Raw genomic sequence first — 20,871 nt, forward strand, 5'->3', positions numbered from 1 at the left:
CCTAGACCCTTCTAGGCGTAAAACTGTACTATTTATTTGTAAAATTAGGTAATATAACTAGTTAGTACTTGTTGTATATTGGATTCGGTGTTCAACACTTTACAAATTTCACGATACCGATCTTTCCTTTTTGGGAAATTCCCTGATACGTTACGTGGCAAAACTCCTACGCGTTTCACATCCGGGTATGTAGGTCTTGTTGACATGGCACTTCCCCGTTATTTTTATGACGTCGAACGCGACGAGACGGCCGCTTCTGCTATTCAGAACAAAGTTTGCATGTCGGCGAGTTGTCAGCTGGTTGGTTGTCTAGGTTTTGCTTTGACTACACTTTTGTAGAATCGTAGGATACTGATTTAATTATGCAAACTTATTAGCGCATACTAATAATGTATATAAGGTTGTTATACGCAAATTTAACCGGAGTATAATTTGCTGTATTCAGATAGGCACGATTTGCCATGGTGTATAACTTAGTCTCTGTATAAACAGTTATAAAATGTTTGTATCTGTATAAATTGTTATTTTTTCAAGTAATATATATCTATATTTAATATTAAACTTAATATTACAGTATTTTGACTCATAAAAATAGAATCAGGCAGTTATTGTAGATTCTTGTGCAAGACATTTATCAAGTAAACTTAAACATGGAAATTATGGATCCTGGTTTGTGGTCAATGGTTGGATTTGGAATGGCAGTTGTTGTTGGTGGATTGCTGATGGCAGCTATTTCTTTCTTCAGGTATAATTTATCTGTTAATTAGTTTTATACATTGCAATATTAAAGATAGGTGAATGTAAATATCTTTAAAGACACACGATCTAAAAACAGACTGTTAAGAAATCGTTTTAACCTATTTATATTAAATATGAATGAAAACGTTGCGATCCATAAAATAAAAAAATACACGCTTGCAATAAACTTCTCAATCTGAATATTATGTAATGTTGTAGTCAATAAAACTATTCAATTTTTCAATTATTTTTATTTACTTTATGAAAATCTTTATATAACCTATCTACTACATTTAGCATATGATATTTTCAAATTTCCATATTAACTATAAAAGGATTGAATATCAACATTAATTGTGTAAAATTATGAAACATTCCACCTTCAACATTTATAAAAAGCCTATCTACAATTACTATATGATATTTTTAACTTTCCACATTAACTAAAAAAATATATATTAATTATTGTATCTTCAATTTTACAATGAGCAGGAAAAATTATGAAAATTTCAATTTAATATCTGTATTAAGCATGTGAAAATTAGAAAATTTTAATTATTAACATGTATAAAAAAATTAATAGTGTACCTACGTTAATTATGTCAAAATTATAAAAATTGAAATGTTAACATTTATAAAAATATTGAACACATTCAGCATGAAAGAGACGAGTTTTGAAGACGTTGTTGCCGAGCAACGGAGGAAGAAAGAGCTGGAGGATAAAGAGAGGTCACGCTTGAGCAAGCAGAAGCGGGAGTTCTTTAAAAAGAAATTCGAAATTAAAAAAAAGAAAGGTATAGTGACATGTATAAATATATATGTTTATAGGAAAACTATAACATATTAGTCTGGAATAATGCGCCAATTAATCCTAGCTGCTTGACAAGGAACTTACTCATATAGAATAGAATGAATGTATAACTTATTGTGGCAGTAAACTTTGCTGTCTTTGTCTAATTTATCATTATACACCTTTTTTTAAGCCTACCAAGTTTTAATTCTAACTATATAGGTGTGAAAACTTTGTTAACATTTTGTTAAAATTAACTTAGGCAACACCGAAAATGGGAAACCAGTGATAGAGCAAACCACTGTTCATCCAGTACAAAGTATTCCAACCACTGTTGCTGCTGACGAACAGAAGAAACCAAAGAAAGAAAAACCAACTAAGAAAGTAAAAGCAACAACCCCTGTTTCAGACCCGCCAGCAAAGGTATTGATTTATAATCACTTTGTAACAATGTGTCTTACTGCACGGACATAGTCTGGTGTTATTGAAATAAATTCATTTATTGATCAAATCCATAGCAGGTTGCCAAACTTGAGCAGTCCAGCGCACCAGTGAAGGAAAAACAACCAAAACCTGAACCAAAAGCGAAAAAAGTGGAACCAGTTATAAAACCAACTGTTGCTGATAATGTGCAATCTAAACCTGCAGTAAAGTCAAGCAAGAAGTCCGCTGAGCCAGCCAAGGAAACAAAAGTTGAGGAGCCACGTAAACCGAGACAGCATAAAGTCTCTTTCAGCGAAGACGTGAAATCTGTCGATTCAGGAAACCAAGAACAGAAATCCAAGAAAAAGAAGGGAAGGAAACAGCAAGAAGGTTTGAATGAATGACATGTCAAAACTGTGTTCGGAATCTTTACATTTATTTAGAGGGATTGCTATCTTTAGATTTAACTTATGGGATTGGAATCTTTACATTTTTTTGTGGTTGGAATCTTTACATTTTTTTTTGGTTGAAATCTTTACATTTGTTTTCTTATTTTCAGAGCACCCTATTATTCAAGCAGTCTCGTCAGCAGATATTGATGACTCCACTATTTATTATTTGGTTGAATTATTGAATCAACGCTTGCAAAGTGCTAGTGGGGATTGGGCAACTGTAAGTCATTTCTGCATTCTTATACAGAGTATTTTATTATTATAAAAAACCTTTTGCCTTGTTATACACAGTATATTAATGTAACAAAAACAATATGTATATCTATTTATAGAAATAAAGTTTAATTTTGGATTTAAAGTTGGTTGCGGAAGTAATTGTTCTGTTATTAATGATAATAATTGATGAGTCATTGTTTACAGGCTGGTAACGATGTAAGCAAGCAACAATATGCTGAACTGCAACGTAAATATGAGAGCAAATCTGTGGAAATGCAGAATGCCGTTTCTCAATCAAAAGTGCAGAGTCAAAAAATTCAGCAGCTGAACCAGGTAACTTTTTTTTATGGAAAAAAACTACAGTTTTACTGCATTGATGCATATTTTGTTTATTTTTTAAACGTTTTTTTTGTGTGCGTGTGCACAGGCATTACAGGAAGCTAAGTTACAACAAAAAAGTGAGGTTCAAAAATCTGATGAAGAATTGTTGAAAACAATGAAAGCATTTGATGAATATCAGGCTCGCACCAAAACCCAAATGGAAGAAGATAAAAAGATGATCACAGTAATGCAGGTGAAGTTTCCTCACTAAATTTGTAATTTTTTAATAGTCCTTCATGCAGATTTGCTTGATGAGAATGTTTTTTAAAATGATTTAACGCTATGATATATGTTAAAAAACTTAACATTTGCAAATTTTATGATATTTTTTTTTGCTTATCAAGTAGGAATGTGATTGAGTGTTTTCTTTTAGGTAACTCAGTATTCTGCTAAAAATATGGCTGACCCCCAGTCTGCATGCAATTGCTATTATACTGCCACGTGTCGAAATGATCTTATTTATTTGGAATTTTTGACTAAACAGAAATATGTTCTCTAATCTCCATGATAATAATATTAAAACCGAACTTTTACGACTTCAGCAAACTCTTACTTACATGCATGAAACTCAAAAATATTTTCATTGGTAATTAAACTGGAATAGCTTACTCTAATGACAATTTTCTGTTTATAGGAAAAGTTGAAGTCTGTGAACAGCAGTGGTGATGCTCTGCAGAAGATGAAAGAGGAAAACGATATTTTGAAGATGACAATTCAAGCAAATGCTTCACAGTTAGTTTTTTGAACATTTGTTATAGAGAAATTAAAAAGCATTTACAAAAAATGTTTTGAAAAATGTTAACAATTTTTCTTTATAAGAAAGTTAATATATGATATAATTTTTTTGCATTTTTTTGCAACACCTAACTGGAAATGTTTTTACCAGAAGACAATGTTTTTTGTTTTTAACGATTTTTTAACACAATAATTTTTGTTTTTTACTTTTTTAATAGAAGAAACCTTGTTTTTTCCTTTTTCTTCAGCAGTAGAGCTTTTTACTTAAAAAAATGTTGTGTAGGGTCGCAGAGAAAGACCGTCTTGCGCATGAAGTCTCTGCCTGCCAGGCTAAACTCAAGGAAAATGAACAAATAAGGGTAGAGATGGAAAGAAAGATCGCAGAATATTCTGGAACTTATCAAGACCAGGTGACCGTTGTTGCTTAGCAACATGCATGATCACTAAGAGCGGTAGAGAACACCTTTTAATTTATTTCATTTCCCCCCCTTCATTTGGTGTTAGACGGTAACTGGCCACTGTAGTTAAAAATTGTTAATTTTTTGGGTGATTTGCTTGATCATGGGTTGTGGTGTTTAATGCTGGATATAATTTGATGGAGGAAATTGCATAGGCACAACTTGAACAGTCATATACCAAACGATTAGAAGACATGGCAGCAAAGCTTAAAGCCACTGAAGGAAAGTATGGAGTGCTTGAGTCTGAGTTTCAGGAAGCTCAAACCCATCTTCAGTCCACACAGGTATGCACAAAGTTGCAGTGGTCCTTATTAAAATAAAAGGATAAATCTACCCCACCCCAAAAAATAATCACCCACAAAGTAACATACATGGTAACTCGTAAGCTGGCATGAGGTGTATAAACACCCAAGTTATAACCACTGTCGTTTTCCAGCCACACGAGGATAAAGCAAATTACATTACATTAACACTGGACATCTTTCGCACAAATGTTTAAAACCAAGTCTTACATCCACAAATCATCCATACACCTTTAGTTTACATGCTTTATTTATATTTGGTGAATACTTCTAATCGCATTGGTTTAAGTTTTATTAATGGATTAATTTCTGCTATGCTTTAGAATCTGCATGTATTAGTTGTAGTTAGTAGGTGATTTAGGTTAGTATTGTTAACCTGATGAAGTGGTTTTTAACTTTTTGACATAAACACATTGTTCATTTTTGAACTGTTTGTAAAACTTATTATTTTTTGCAAAAGGTTAACATTTTTCAATTTCTGTTAAAAAGTATTTGATTGATTTATGTCAAACTAATGTTGAGAACCACTGGCTCAATGCATGAAACGTAAAAACCATCAAAATGCTTGTGTTCACATCTGTTTACACTGGATGTTGTTTAAAGTTGTTTTTCCAATTTAAACCAACTACCAGGCGAAATCCTCCCAACTTATAAGTCAAGTGGTTCTTCTTACCGAGCAAAATGACCAGCGGTCTGCGCTAGAGAGTGAGTATGGAAGTCTTGCAGAGACGAAGCAAGCATTGGAAGATCGACTCACAGCTATGGAGGCAAACGAACAAAGCACAGCTGATGAATTTGCGGTAAATAAATCATAACGTGATTTATGGGTTGAGGGTTTTAAACTAAAGTGTCAATCACACAAAATGGTGCCCCACACTTTTTACACTGTTTTTAATTAGGTAGCCAAACATATCGTAAAAAATAATCTCCCGAGTGTTGACCCCTCCGCTAAAATGTTACACCACATGTTTTAGTTTTGTTTTTTTGTGCTTACAATGTTGTCACCAATCATTTAACATAACGTTGATTTATACATTGTGTTTGACAAATACATGTCAATAACATAAAAAATACTTTAATTGCTATATGATAATATGAAATAAGTAATTGCTGTACATTTTGCTTTGTTTTTGAGATTTGGCCCAATACATTAAATATTGTGTTGCTATGTATTAATAACGCATTATTTTCAGCGTCTTCAATCTCAAAACAATCAACTTAACCTGAAAGCGACATCGCTTACTGAACAACTCAACAAAGCTACAGAAGAAGTTAATAAATATAAGGTAAGAAGTTCTTTTTAAACTAACATGATTCACTTTATTAATGTTTGCTAATTAGCAGGGAAGAAGTGACGAAGTAACCAATGTGACAAAACAGTAAGTAGCATTATGTTTTTACTTTTTAACTTTTAAACAAATCTGGGGTGACAATGTTAATATACAGTTACCTTCAAAGCTGGTATGCATAAGTACCCTGCTTGATTAACCTGGCAAATGTACTTTGGCTGTGCATGTTTTATAACCCACAATAAAAGTAATAGTACAGTTGGTGTTTTCCAAACTTTTTCTTTGGGAAATATGAACATAGACCAACATATGAGATCTCACGAAGAAGCTTTGTTAATGTTACTTACATGCTGCTAATTAGTTTTTTTTTACCTAAATTATACTAAGAAAAGCTTTTACAAGAATGATGACTTGATATATAACATAAAAAAAAAATTATTTAGGTTAAAAGAAAAAGAAGGTGCATTGTCTGAACTTCAAAAGCGGTTTGATGATCTGACAGAGCAATCTCAGAAGGCTGCAAGCCAAGTTGAAAAACTTGACAAGAAAAACAATGTAAGTGCAAGCTTTGTGGGACTAGTATAACATGGGAGGACTAACACCACTGCTGGTAGCTTAATCTGTGGTGTTGTTTTTGGGATATTTTTTCTCAGGAAAATTTTTTTTACGAAGCTTATAGTTTTTGTCAATTTTTTTTGTATTTTTCCGTCGGGTGATTTTGCTTTCATATTTTTGGTGCGCGCTGGTACAGGAGTTGCGAGAGAGGAATTGGAAAGCAATGGAGGCTGTAGCTGCCGCAGAAAAAGTTGCTCGTGAAAAATGTTCCGCTGCGAAGGTCTTAATGTTGATGTTTGTTGCATGTTTGATGGATAATATGCAGTAAAATATCACTTGTTCACATTTTAGCTTTTAGATGATCATTTTGTTTATTGTTTCTTTAAAAAAATTCATTATTTTATGTTTTAAGTTTTAATTAAAAAGAAATTTTGCCAAACTATAAATATATAATGTTTCAGCTAGTTTTACCTTTTTGTTAAATAATTGTCTAGTTGCTTTAGTTGTTTCGTTATTTTGCATCAAATTAAATTATTAGTATATTGTTATTACTTGTAATAAAATGGCCAAAAAATATTTAAAATCATTTTTCTAAAAAAGGAACAGTATTGAATAATTTTTAAAAATCTGAAGCTGTTGTCTTTTACCGGTAAAATAAAGTACAATTGCATCTATATTATTAATATGTAGTGCAATGCTTGCTAATCCATGCATGTTAGCATATGCATCATTATTTTACTTTTCATTATTTCATAAGTAAATTAATTCGAAAAATCAATATCTGCCTCTGGTAGAAGTAAATATTAAATATTTATTTCTTTTTTTATATTTAGGACGAGCGAGATACTGCAGTGCTCGACACAGAAAACCAAGTGAAAAAATCACTTTCGAAATCTTTCCCATCAGTTAAAGTAGAAGGAAAGGTGAGACATTATTTTCAGTAACTGTTAATGCTGTTACTTGTGTTTAATTAATATTTCTTTCTGGTTCATACGCCTGATTAAAACTTACCATTAATATAACTTCGTGGGTGATTACTTTTTGGATTGGTTGTTAATTTACATTTATTCAAAATTTAGACAACCCAAAAGATATTACCCTATACAGTAGATTTACCAAATAATGAATATTGTCTTTCTTACTGTTTTGATATTTTTGTGTTGTGATTTGTGCTCAAATTTAAATAAATTTGCGGGAAGTAAATTACATTCATTCAATCCGTCAATCAATTAATGTTTATATTGCAGGACTTTGAATGTTGGTTGTCTAATTTCCTTGTAAAAGCATCGGAGAGTGTCGTTGTTACTGAAGTTGTTGATAACGAAGATAAATTACAAGATCTTAAACAGGTTTGAATCCTTCTGTGTAATATTTATGCGCTATTTTTCTATTCTACATGGGTGAGGTCGTGCAGCTTGGTATGCCATGAGTACTAGGTTAAAAGGATTGGCACATTGTCTCTTTGGTATCATGCTGTTTCTGGGTATCATAGGGGGCAGGTTTTTTTTGAATTTTCAGTAATATTTAGGGTGACATTGTTAAAATACGTTTTACTCATTATCTCCAATACAGTGTTTATATACTAGTAATCAAACATAGCGAACCTAATTGATCAGTAAATGCAATATAATTTGGTCTTCCTTGTTTGTATAGACACGTAAAACAGCAGGTAAAAGTTGTTTTAGTTGCAAAAACTTAGGTGCTAATACGGCTAATATACATGACGTCACCCCTGTTTCAAAGATAAGAGTGACAGACACCCCTAATGTTACATCTATGCTGTGTATGTACCCTATACTAGCCTAAAAGTGTTAACTTGATTAGTGAAACATTTCTTTATAACTTTCAATTTAACTGTAAAGCAATGTCCAACATTTTGACTAATAATAAGTTCTTGTTTAACAGCAACTATCAGAGGCGAAGGGCAAAGCCGATAAAGTTGATAAATACCAGTCACAAGTGGGAGCTCTTGAGAAGTCGCTCTCTGCTGCCCTCCAAAGGAACAAGGAAACCGAAGAAATGATAAATAAACAAAAACAAGAAATTAAAGGAAAGAGTGAAGAAGTTTTACAGTTTAAAGAGATCCTTAAGAATACTGTAAGACAAATATGAGACCCTTAGAGTTAGCTTAAATATGTTATTCCATTTTTTTATTTCTTATAAAATATTAAATATGTTATTTCATTTTTTTTTTTTTTTTTTTTAAATACTGTCCAACTAGTCTTTATTTTTGCTGCATACTTATCATTCTTTTGATTTCTGCTAACTTAACAATGTTTCATGTGTTTGATCAACTACATTTGCTTGCATTAGGAGGGCATTCTTGATCAATTGCAATCAAGTGTCGAAAAGTCTGAGAAAGATAAACAGGAGCAAGCAGCTATGTGGGAGAGCAAGAAACAAGAAGAAGTTTCAAAGTTGGAGAAACAGCTTTCTAAGTCAAACAAGGTGTGTCATTATATTATTCTTTTGTTTTATTGTGTGTAAGAATTGTATTTTATTTTAAAACTTAAAATAAACGAATTTATGGAACAAAAATTAAAACAATTTTTTTGGCAAAAGTGAAACTAAGAGTTGGATACAATTTTATGTTGAAATTGTAAAATAGAAACAGATTCCATTTGTATTAGGTTCAGCATGTATGATCTAAATTTCATAATATTTATTATTGCCATTTATTTTGCCAGGAATTAAAAGAACAAACTGAAATGCTTGTTAACATGGAGAAGGAAAGAGATAATTTGAAGGAATGTGTAGCACAGGTAAAAGAAATATTATAAAGCAAGGTATTTCTGTGTCAGAAAAAGTTAAAAATGGCAGTCCAATAATATTATCTGTTGTTGTTATATATCTCCACAATTTTCAAACCTTCTGTTTGAAGTTTAATTTTAAGTCAAAGGGCAGTTTTAATTTACTGACTTTTACATGCCTGAATGACAATTATTAGTCACTACTATGGTGTTCTACTCATGCATTAATAACAGCATTATTTTTTGGTAATTTTGATCACAATATTTATTCCTTTACAGAGGCAGAGTGAATTGGACACTTGTTTGAGGAAATGTGGGGAACTGGAAACCTCTTTGTCCAGTGAGAAAGTGAACGACACACAAGAGGTGAGTGGTGCTTTGTTTTGCATGGATAGAACACCAATGCTAGTGACTAATAGTTGTCATTCAGGCATGTAAGCATGCTTAACGTTTAATTATTCATATACATGCTCATAATCATCTGTAATGCAATGCAATGACATGATGTAGCTTTGTGAATCGGGCACTGACTCTCGGGATACTTCTTCCCCTATCCCACTCTCGCTCAAAGACGCAGATATTGATATAAACAAAGCGGAACTAACAGAGGACGATCATGGCTTCCTCATCATTGAGCATGACGAGAGTAATGCATCCACATCCCACGAGGATCAGGTAGCCAGTGCAAGTTGAGGGGACCCTGCATGTTCATCTTTACGTTCATTTGTCATTTTGTTTAATAAAACACGAGTTGCACAGCTTTCTCTGATTGGTGTCATAATATGGCATACGAGAGATTCTGCCAACATTGCATGAACAAACGTGCATGGTTTGAAATAATCACATATAATTGCACTTTAAGTTTGCTGGATGCGTTTTAAGTTTGTTTTTCTTGAATGCAGTCACGGGACAGCAGTGTGCAAGAAAACGGCCACATTGACGAGATTGCGAAACTCAAGGCAAGACAACCTAAACTGCCTTACATTGTTTGATTTTTCAATGTTTAATTTGTTATCATCTTTTGTTTTTAATAAATTCACAGATTTTAAAAATATTTTTTTACTTCTGTTTACTTTATTGTTTCTTGCAATTGTTTTTGCACTATTTTGATGCATGTTTCCAGTTGCGAAAGTGTTAATATATTTATATATTATTACTGTTATATTTTTTATTTATAAATAATGATACATTTTTAATATAATATAACAGGAGAGACTGGAGAAAGAGAAAACACTCACAAAGAACTTAGGAGCTGCTGCTGGGAAATTACAAAATGTGTTGAAACAAACACAAGAACAACTTGGTAAAGAAAGAGAGAAAAATAAGGAACTTATGCAAAAGGTAAAACCTTAAAATTTTGCATAAAGCATTGCGCTTCAAAGTTTATGTTTTTATAAATTGTTTTAAAATAGATCCTGATATAGTCATTACGGTTTTAATGCTGTGTAAAAAAATGATACCTGTGTAATATGCTTTTAGTTGTATTTTCTGTGCATTGCCGACACAAATATTTCTTTCAGAAGAAGGAAGGTTCATCCAGTTCATCATCATCGTCATCTGAAAGTGACTTAGATTAAATACCCTTGTAGAAAAACAGGTCGCTAACAAAAACACTGACAATCTTCTTGGTTAATTCTTGATTTCAGTTTTACCAAAACCATCGATTTAAGTTAACCAAAGCGTTAGGAAAGTACCTGATCTTTTGTATATAAAGTTTCAAACAATGCTAGCTTCAAAACTAATTGTCCTGGCATTGGTAACTTAATTATAAATAAGATTTTTTTCTTATGCGATCTGCTCCTGAAGTTCTTCCTATTTTACCTAACTTCTAAGATCAGTACGTGGGTGTGACAGAAGCGTTTGCGCCGCTAAAAATCATGGATGCTCTATCTATCTGCCAATATTTAAAGTGCAATCTATGTAACAAATTGGAATTAGTAAATTTAACTTTAAGCATTTAGTATGCAATCGTGTAGCGCATAGTTTGTAAAAGCAGTTAGATTTATGGTTGACCTTTTGGATTTAAGATTCTACATATTTCAAGATTTGAAACTTCACCAAGTGATACTTTGTGCTAATAGAAGTTTACTATTTGCCGCTGTAGTGTTAAAATAATATTGAAGTTAAAATAGAGTATGTTGTGTTTGTTATACTTCCTAATATTGAGACGAACACTATAAAACAAATTTTGAAATGTTTCCGATTCCTCGCTTATAATATTGTGTACAGTTTATACGCTTACAGTGGTGTGTAGCACAATACTTGTGCAAAATTGTGCTGTTTAATTTTTCACCATTCCAAAACTTCTTTTGGTTCAGAAAGAAAGTACGTTTAGCTTCCCTCCAAAATGAGTAATCGCCCTACATATATATTCGTACTCTTTAACGGTGTTATGTATTCTGAAATGACAATATGGACCAAAATAAAAAAAACAGTCACAACGGCTATGATTGTTTTATTTGGTACTTTCGCATAAACGAATCTGGAATTTAGACAGGTTACAATACAGTTTTTGGAAACCTGTGTTGCAAGTTCAGCATAGCATATTTATAACCATGGGTTAACCCTAAGAAAGGGTATGGAAAGCAGGAAATAATAATTCAGAGTTGATTTAATGACTCTGACCATAGTACAGTTAGCTCTGATTCAATGGTAGAGCAATGACATAAACGCCGTTGAGTAGGTGGGGTTTTGTGGCTTTTTCCTTACTGTTTACGGTGGGGGTAACAAATTCTAGGACCGTGTACAGTTTTTTTCGTTTGTATCGAACGATCGATGGCCAAAATTGATGTCGGATGGTCGGGTCGCAACTCGCAACACATCCTGTTACTCATGCTGTCGTTTGTAACAAAAGTCCACTCTGGTGTGTAGTGTAAATTCGCCGTCTGCTATATGCAAACCGTTCTCTTAAAACACAGTTCGAATGTTGTACCACAGTCAACTTTATGGTAAGATTTTCTATGGTTAACCAATCAATATATAAACTACGAGCACTATGTGAATGGCCAGACTCTGCCAGTGGGTAATCTACTTTTCCATTTAACCAATACATGTTTCTGAAGTACATAAGTGTTACATAATGGACATTTATCTATATGTGTGCAGAATATACAACACATATAGGATGTAGATCCGAGACCTATAGGTTGCATAACGTGGCGAAATGAACATCTACAGTCTACACCTTGCCGCATGAACAGCAATAAATTTACTATCGACGCACTCGATTATTTCACAGAACACTGAGAAGATTTTTTTTTTCGCTTTCGTTTCGTTTTTTCAAAATTTTGAGAAGTTAGAACGATTTTTTGGATTTATTTGCGGTTAGTTACATTAAATAACAACCATGGTAAAGATATTTGTTGGAAATATTGCCGACGGTGTTACGACGGAGGAAATGCGTGATTTGTTTGAACAGTACGGAAATGTTACAGAGTGTGATGTCCTGGGAACTTACGGATTCGTTCATCTTGCTACCGATGCTGAAGCAGAACACGCAATCAAGTACTTTTTGTTTTATCGTAGTATTTTTAGGTTAAACATTTCGTTTTTGTATATTTTAATTGATCTGAAGTTTGCATTTTTTCGATGTCTTGTGATACAAAATTTCTCTAAAATTCATTTTTAAGACCATTTTTCAGCAGAATTGTGAGTTATTTTCGAATACGTTTATTTACAGAAACCTGGATAAGAGAGATGTAAAAGGTCAGCAAATCAATGTTGAAAAAAGTAAAAGTGGATCAAGAGGTCGAGACAGGGGAGGGAGTGGTTTTCGGTAAATATAATTCTTTGTAATGTTGTAGAATGAAATTTGCGTTAACAAGTGTTTAAACTAATTCGAAATATATTTAAAAAAACGGTAAATGCACATAAGATAAATACCAGATTGGGAAGGTTGCTTTTTGCCTGTAGGATTTTTAACATTTTTTGGGAGCTGATTTTTGTCTAACAATTTTAGGGGGTTGATTTTTATAATGCCAGTACTGACCACAAACAACTTTTCCTCAAATTTTGTTAAGAGTTAGGAAAATTGCCTCTTTTCCCCCAAACACAAACGTTACTGTGGAGGAAATATTCTCTGGGCAAGTGGTTTTTCCAATCTGGCATAGACTTGGCAATAGCTAAATGGGGATGTATGTATAAGGTTGTACATGTTCTAATAATACTAATAGGTAATGTTGATGCGGCGATAACTGCTACACAAAATTTGTAAGGCTTCTAGTATTACAATTATTAGCTTTGTTCAGTTTATCAGCAATGTTTGAACAGCTGTGACTGCAGAAAATGTACGCGAATAATTATTAATTCATACCGGTTATACTCATTACATTTTTATTGTGTTAGCTAAGTTTAATAAAGTTTATTTGTTGCTGTTAACTGCATAAAGCTGTTCCAACATATTGTTCCCGTAAATATAATTAATTATATTCTACACACAAATAGCACCAATGCGAGGGTGTTCTGGTCCATTTAGCGCCGTTTAAATTTAATATTAAACAGTACAAAACATGGTTTGTTATTGCTAACTAAATTGGATTAATGTCTTTTTAAAATATTATACTAATGAATTTAAATTAATTAAAAAGAGCGCAAGTATTTTAAGTTTAACAATTATGCTTTGATATTTGACATTCAATCCAGTGCATCAAGCAATAACAAATCAAGCAATTTAAAATTTTTAACATGCCATTCGCCTTGTTTGTTTCCTTAACACGGCGAGCCTTATTTATAGTGGCGGAAGAGGAGGCATGCGAGGCAGTTTCGGATACGGAGGCGGATACGCGCCAATGGTTGATAATTCGGCGACCGCAAAATCGGCGCGTCGAGCGGGTTGCACAAAGCTGCATGTTGCCAATCTACCAGACGGGGTGTATTCGGGCGAACTTCGCGACTTATTTTCACGATACGGTTACGTTGCGGAGTGCGACGTTGTGGAAGACAGAAAAATCGCTTTTGTTCACATCGAAGATGCAGCTGCTGATGCTGCCATTCATGCATTGAATGGCCACAATTTTAAAGGCATTCCTTTAAAAGTACAAATGTCAAAAAATCAAACTCGAGATTTGGGTCCGCCTGGCTCTGGTATGAGGGGCGGCAGTCGGGGAGGGCTTGGTCCACGAGGAGGCCGAGGGGGTATGATGGGTCGTGGACGCCCAGACTATCCTTCTATAGCTCGGGGCTTTGGTAGGGAACGGGGTAATGGGATGGGGCATGATGGGTATGGTTCCAATGGGGATTCTGGGTTTGGCTCTGAGTCTGCTTTGCCACCACCTGTTAAAGATAGAATGGAGTTATTAGAGCTGTTAGATCGTAAACGGCGTTTAGAGATCCTTGACCCTTATGAAAGGCGTCTTATTGCATGTCCTGATCCTTATAACTTACCACCCCCACCCCCGGAGTATTTAAGCTTGCTCCGTGAACGCGCCATGGTTAAAATACGGCTGCCACACCCACCAGCATCGGGATCGGCATTGAGTCGTAGCTTGCCAACTGCTGGCAGTGCAAAGTCATCAAGCGCATTAACAAGAGCTCTTATTGCGAGAAGAGCTGCTGTAGCCGCAGCATCGGTAAAAGATGAACCACACAGCTCAAGCCTTGGCTTGGGTTCATATGGTGAGACAAAAGCTTCACCCTCGTTCTCATACAGCTCTGATCTGTACAGCCAAAATGCTCATGCCCGTGACTATTGAGCTGATCAGCTAAACATTTTACCACCCATGTTCAGATGACTGCCACACTAATTGTTACTATAAATAAAAAAAAATGTTTTTAACTTCGACACAAGTTCTTCTCTCTTATTTCGTGTCCCTGATTTTGTATTTTTGTATAAACTGCAGTCTCAAGAATACATAGTAATTGGCGCTAAACAATTGCGTGACTAATTTAACTAACTGATGTCAATATTATGTACATAAAGCAATGTTCGTCTGGATTTAAGTTTTATTAAATTCGCTGTCACCTAACACCTTGCGTGCTGTTATTTAACCAATATTCCATTTTAACTTTTGTATAAAGAATTAAGTTTTATGTTTGTATAACAGTGAATGGTGTCAAGCTGCCATAAGCATTACTTGCCTGGCAACCTAGATAACAGTCTTATCATGTAGGATAGAATATAAAGATACCCAAAAAACAATCAGTTGACCAATATACATAAATTACCATTGCAACCACACCTGTGGTATGTACATTGTATACTTGTTATGTTATAATAATATTTTATCGGCGAAACAAAAGTTGCATCGTGCAAGTTTGCGGCACATTTGAATACAAATGTCACGTCGATGCGATCGTACAACGCAGAAATTCTTCACAAGTGTCCGAAACGCGCACAAAAAACAAGGTGACAATTTTATTTCAAAAGCTTGTTTACATGAAATTCAATACAAATGCGCAATATGGCCAGTAGTTTAAGATGGGTCCATTTGGCTCATGTTTCTGAAAACGCACTAAATATTATTATTACTTAGCATTCGTGTCGCATTAGTTTCCACTTCAAAAAACCTAACCTGTCAAATATCGAAACATATTCTTATATTGATTAATAAATTTGTCAAAATCACTTTGTTTTATTTGAAATCTCATTATTTTCTTGCTTCCACAGTTTTGAAATTGAGAAGATATCAACTTACTGTTGAGTCTGACACCTGAAGGAGGGACATCCTTTGCAGTAAGGAAACTTGTTTGTCATATTGTTTAATATCAAAGCATAATTGTTAAACTTAAAATACTTGCGCTCTTTTTAATTAGTTTAAATTCATTAGTATAATATTTTAAAAAGACATTAATCCAATTTAGTTAGCAATAACATTGCCGTCTGTCATAATCCTTCTAATTTCTACCCCTTGTTGTTTTAATTGATCTATTGGTTACTGCATTCTAAGTGATAATTAAAAAATGTGTTATTTAATGATTGTAAAGCTACATTCCTTCAATTTATGTTTTGTTTCGGATAATTTTATCAAATTTTATGTTGTGAATTAGGATGATTGCATTAACTCAACAAAAGATTGTTAAAATGTTTAGTTTAGTTGGGTAAATTTATGTCACGTAACCTAAATTCCATTTCTACCTGCTTAGTGCCTATAAAAATGGGTGAACATAAATATTTATCATGGTGGGTTAACAGCAGTCGTTATGACACAAGTCTCTACTTTAATTTACTGTAAGTAACTACTGGGTTGGAGAAATTTCAGTTACGTGTCTTGACCAAGAACAGTCACACATACACGCACAATAATAGCAGCATAAGGGTTTAAACCATGTAACTCTGGTTGCAAAGTAAACACTGCTAAGCAAAGTAAACACTGCTAGTGTTAACAATATTATTTATGTTAGTTAACTTACCAGCATATAATTGTATTACAGCTCGTACTGTGATGAATGTGGATATCTCTTCTTATAGAAGTCTTCCAGTAACTTCAATAATCTATCTACATCTCTATTAAGTAGAGTGGGTATCATGTTTTGCTTTATAATGTAATATTTTAATATTGATTCTGTTACCCACCCACCTGTCTTCATAGTTAATATTATCATTAATGCAGATAAACTTGCTGCCGTTGAGTTGATGGAGCGAGGTTGCAACTTCTTCTACATTGTTGGTGATTGATATCATAGCAATGTCTGCGTCTTTCTGGATAAATTAAATGAAATAAAGAAGAAATTCCCTTATATTTTACAGTGATCCAACTTTAATTGCAATAAAGTGACAATTTTTTGACTTAAGAAAATTGTAAAAAAAAACAATACAATATAGAAAAGTGGGGGAAATGAGACACGTAAGCACATATTGCCAAATATTTCTAAATTCAAAATACCTGGTGGTTTTGGGTTAATACCACGAATTGGTACTAGCATTCCCTTACTATTAGCATTTTTTATCTGTTCAAATAAAACTGTTTCTTGGGGTCCATAAAACACACAATTAACATAATTTTGTCGGATAAAGCGTCCCATCTTTCCCCATCCTAAAATTATATAGTAAAGCATAAAGCTTATATATGATTGATATTTAATAAATTTCTTGCCATAAGATGATGTTGAAATATTTTTCCCCCATAATTGTTATGTTTGGCTTTTATGTAAGTGAAATAAGCTAATGCAAATTGAATGTCGTTGATTTGTCTGAAGCGATGTGAAGATGTCTCCTGGTAAAAAGATGGCAGTTCGCTTTGTAATTTCTTCATTGTGTTGCTGGGGTAAAGCAAATGTGCTTGTAAGCATAATTTATATTTGACAGTAATTTTATGCACGTTAGGTTAGGAACACCTTTACATTTAATTGGCTCAAATGTGACAAATTTTGTTCAGCGAGACACTTTGTCCCTGTACGCTATTTTACGGACATTTTCATATTCGCAAAATCTACCAACGTATTAAAGGTTAACTGACGAAAATATTACTTGACGAAAGGGCAATAAATTTAATTTTAACTTACCGGTTAATTAAGTGGGGCATGTGTGAAATCTGGTGGGTGGCGTCAGCATTGTATATTACGTGGAACACGTGCGCAGTAAACCGGAGTGACCCAATATACGGATCTTCCGCTCTGTTCTTCGAAAAAGTATATATATTTTAAAATTTTCAAAATACAAAAATTATAATTTACAAGGGAGCTGAGTACGAGTGAACAAGCTCGTATTAAAATGGCATAATTTTATTCGGCTTTCTACTACCACATGGCCGACCTAAGCTTAATCAATAACATACCAAAAGTAACCAATTACCAGTTACTCATAACTTTTAAATCGAGCAATTATAATAGCTGTCAGTAGGCTATACATTGGCGTTTGTCCACAGTTAAAATTACCTTGAATTTTCTTCAAGATCAAATTTTCTTCCCAAAACAAGAGCTTCCCCGCCTTCTATATCCAGGTTACGATGCTGGGGAATCTTCGATGCAAAATAAACTTTTTGACCACAATCCTTCGTTATGAAGTCGTTTATTGAAACCTTTTAATGAAGAATGTGTTGTTATGAAGGCAGACTGGAAAGTTACTAAATGCACAGAGAGAAACCGTCCCATAACTGTTAATTTTGGTATTAGTTAATGTGCTATGTCCGGCGCCATGGCAAAGTGGTTAGCGCGCCTGCATGTAACCGAGAGAAAATCGGTTTAAGGCTCGTTGCTGTACCATTGTGGGCGCATGTGTCTTTAAACAAGACACTTAACGGCAATTGCTCCGACCCGGTGCTCACTAATGGGTTGTCTAAATTATCAGCTATAGCCCACATTAAAAAATCAAATAAAATAATCACCCAAAAAGTAACATACATAGTAACTCGTAAGCTGGCACGAGGTGTTAAACCCGTGTTATAACGACTGTCGTTTTCCGGCCACGCGAGGATAAAGTAAGTTACATTCATTCATTCATTCAACCAAGTGGTTAATTATTATCGGGTCGTCTAATTTGGAAAGTGTTCCCAGCACACTCACAAAATCAAGACATTATAATTATATGTAAGTTGGTAGAATGAAAAATTAAAACTACCTCACTATCCATGCTATAGTAACGTCAAAATCACTTCACTATATTCCTTTAATGTGTTTTCTTCGTTTTGTATTTCTTTTTCCGTTATGCGGCGTTTTGAGTTCGTTCACGTGTTTCTGTCACTTTGTTTTATTCACATTCCTTCTCCCGTAATTATTGATTGGACGTATATATTGCGTCACGTTAGCGACTGCAGGCATACCGAGGCGCAGGCGCTTGCAAAAGCGAGAACGTGTTTAGTTCTCTCTCTGGCGTGTTACTATGTACAACTGTTTTATATTCTCTGCTTTCTTTTAGTTGTGTTTCAACACGTTTTAAACGTGTAGTAGCTACAGCTGTTATCGCCTTTAATGAAAGAGCAATTTATAATATTAGTGGGATTAAGAGTAGGTATAGCGGTAGGCCGTAAAGCAGGGTGTCTGAACTATATATATACCTTAACGAGAAATTTTCGTTACACTATAACGTTGTGCTCTTTATCTCTCATTTCATAACAGGCCGATAAAATCGACAACGTATAGTAAAGTGGGGTAAGACGGGACACCTTTAGCACATAATATTTCAATATCCTGATCATGTTTTAAACAGTTACCAACGTATATAACGTATAGTAGACTGGGGAAAGACGGGACACCTTTAGCACATAATATCCCAATATCCTGATCATGTTTTAAAACAATTAACAACAGAGAGTTGTAAGGTTACGGTTTTGTGTTTCTTTGAATGCTTTTTGTTTACTACCAACTGGGACGGAAAATTAAAATGAAAAGGTATCCTGTCTTCCCCCACCATACTCTATCTCTAATAAAGTTATTAATATCCTATACTTACCGAAGACCCCAGAATGAAGTCATCATTGAAATAAAGAAAATAGGGAGATAGATTAGGAATCTTGTGCAGATGTACTTCAATGGCCGGTGAACTAAATGTCGGGAGATGTTCTTCATGTGGGAACAGAGAATCGTGTTTTACCTGAAGTTAAAATGGTGGGTAAACAGCACATCCTGCAAGAAGAATCATGTAAGGTAAGATGGTACATGTTTTTATTCCATTTACTCGTCCCATTTGGTAGTAAACAAAGAATAAAGTGTTACTTGTTTAAAACGCGATTTAGTAAATATGAAGTTTAGGTGAGTCAAGCTACAACATTTACAGCAGTAACAACAGCAACACGCGTAACCTGTGTTATAGCGACGTCGTGGTCCCGCCAAACTAAAATAAAGACATATTTTTTTCATTTAAAGCATTGTCTTACCACAATGATATTTGGATGACTTATGTTCAACCAGGCAGGTACTTGACCATTGGTGACGATGTAAATATTTCTTATCCAAGGTGCGAATAATTGCAGCGATCTTAGCGAATACCTGGTTAATTTTTGACATAAAAGTAAAACAAAACGAGATTAAAACACCCTTCAAATTTGCAAAGAGTCATTCGGTGAAAACTTATCAAATATATATATTCGTAAATATTGTTGCCACCGCACGCTGTATTCAAACTGTAGAAAAAATTTCTAGCATTTGTTTGCTTTGTAATCATAAAGAACCAATAATCACTGCCATACGGCGCGGCATCATCAGGGTTTGCCGATCAGTGTCTTGTCTAAGGACCTATGCGCCCGCGATGATAGCAGCGTCAAGTCTCAAAAAAATATTTTATAATGATTTTTATACCCAATAAAAAGACTTTAGGATTAATTTTACTTTAACTGGTCGTGATCAGCGAATCTTTTACTGCGAACATTTGTCCCATGATCAGCATACATTTGAAGTGAAGCCAAGAACTTTGGATCTGATCCATTGACCCAAGTATACACTGCATCAACTTCGCCAATGTCGCACCGATTTTCAACCTTGAGAGAATGAGTGTAACTTACTTTATCCCCGCGTGGCGGGAAAACGACAGTCGCTAAAACACGGGTTTTCCGTTTCAAACATTTTGTGTCCGCTTACGAGTTACCACGTATGTAACTTTGTGGGTGATTATTTTAATCAAAATTTTTATCCACAACTTTTAACCTAATAAACGGCCTACTGTACAGATATAGATATAACTCTAGTATGAAATATATTTCTAATAGAAATATCGCTATAGTCGACCATGCTTAATGTAATACCAACCTTAAGCAGAAACATTCCATATACAACCAGCGTTACGATAAAGACCTGCTTACGTAACCGAACCAACTTTTTCAACATAATCGTTACATAGTCATCTCAACAGTGTTGAGGTATATGAACCAGTAACAGTAAACGGAACAGGAAATCGATTCGTTTTCAATTCACA

The 20,871-nt window shown here is 34.1% G+C and overlaps 3 protein-coding genes across 15 annotated transcripts; 2 read left to right on the forward strand and 1 right to left on the reverse strand.

Annotated features, from left to right (window-relative positions):
* Positions 1-550: 550 nt before the first annotated feature.
* LOC149737623 (uncharacterized) lies at positions 551-11,534 on the forward strand. Of its 13 annotated transcripts, none has more exons than XM_089873822.1 (25): positions 551-745; positions 1,396-1,532; positions 1,791-1,951; positions 2,047-2,341; positions 2,511-2,623; positions 2,824-2,952; positions 3,047-3,193; positions 3,635-3,732; positions 4,019-4,145; positions 4,349-4,477; positions 5,128-5,295; positions 5,689-5,781; positions 5,837-5,874; positions 6,228-6,339; positions 6,536-6,619; positions 7,173-7,262; positions 7,587-7,688; positions 8,245-8,436; positions 8,653-8,787; positions 9,027-9,101; positions 9,369-9,455; positions 9,600-9,764; positions 9,992-10,048; positions 10,299-10,430; positions 10,613-11,534. In XM_089873822.1, the coding sequence occupies exons 1-25, from the start codon at positions 651-653 to the stop codon at positions 10,664-10,666; spliced, it is 3,015 nt and encodes a 1,004-aa protein (XP_089729948.1). In that variant the 5' UTR covers positions 551-650; the 3' UTR covers positions 10,667-11,534. The 13 variants fall into 13 exon arrangements, with proteins under 13 accessions (XP_089729948.1, XP_089729953.1, XP_089729944.1 ...); XM_089873818.1 differs by having other exon boundaries at positions 552-745; positions 10,610-11,534; XM_089873820.1 differs by having other exon boundaries at positions 552-745; positions 5,840-5,874; positions 10,610-11,534.
* Positions 10,878-20,799, reverse strand: LOC149737624 (uncharacterized). The gene is made up of 7 exons (XM_089873864.1): positions 20,706-20,799; positions 20,289-20,437; positions 19,838-19,949; positions 19,414-19,554; positions 17,901-18,043; positions 17,529-17,639; positions 10,878-17,285 (listed from the first exon to the last, which is right to left on the reverse strand). The coding sequence occupies exons 1-7, from the start codon at positions 20,781-20,783 to the stop codon at positions 17,087-17,089; spliced, it is 933 nt and encodes a 310-aa protein (XP_089729990.1). The 5' UTR covers positions 20,784-20,799; the 3' UTR covers positions 10,878-17,086.
* Positions 12,309-15,052, forward strand: LOC149737625 (uncharacterized). The gene is made up of 3 exons (XM_089873858.1): positions 12,309-12,593; positions 12,769-12,864; positions 13,822-15,052. Exons 1-3 carry the CDS (start codon positions 12,436-12,438, stop codon positions 14,777-14,779), a joined length of 1,212 nt encoding a protein of 403 aa, XP_089729984.1. The 5' UTR covers positions 12,309-12,435; the 3' UTR covers positions 14,780-15,052.
* Positions 20,800-20,871: the final 72 nt, after the last annotated feature.

The sequence above is a fragment of the Ciona robusta genome, chromosome 3 (genome assembly GCF_009617815.1).
Source record: "Ciona robusta chromosome 3, ASM961781v2".
NCBI lineage: Eukaryota > Metazoa > Chordata > Ascidiacea > Phlebobranchia > Cionidae > Ciona > Ciona robusta.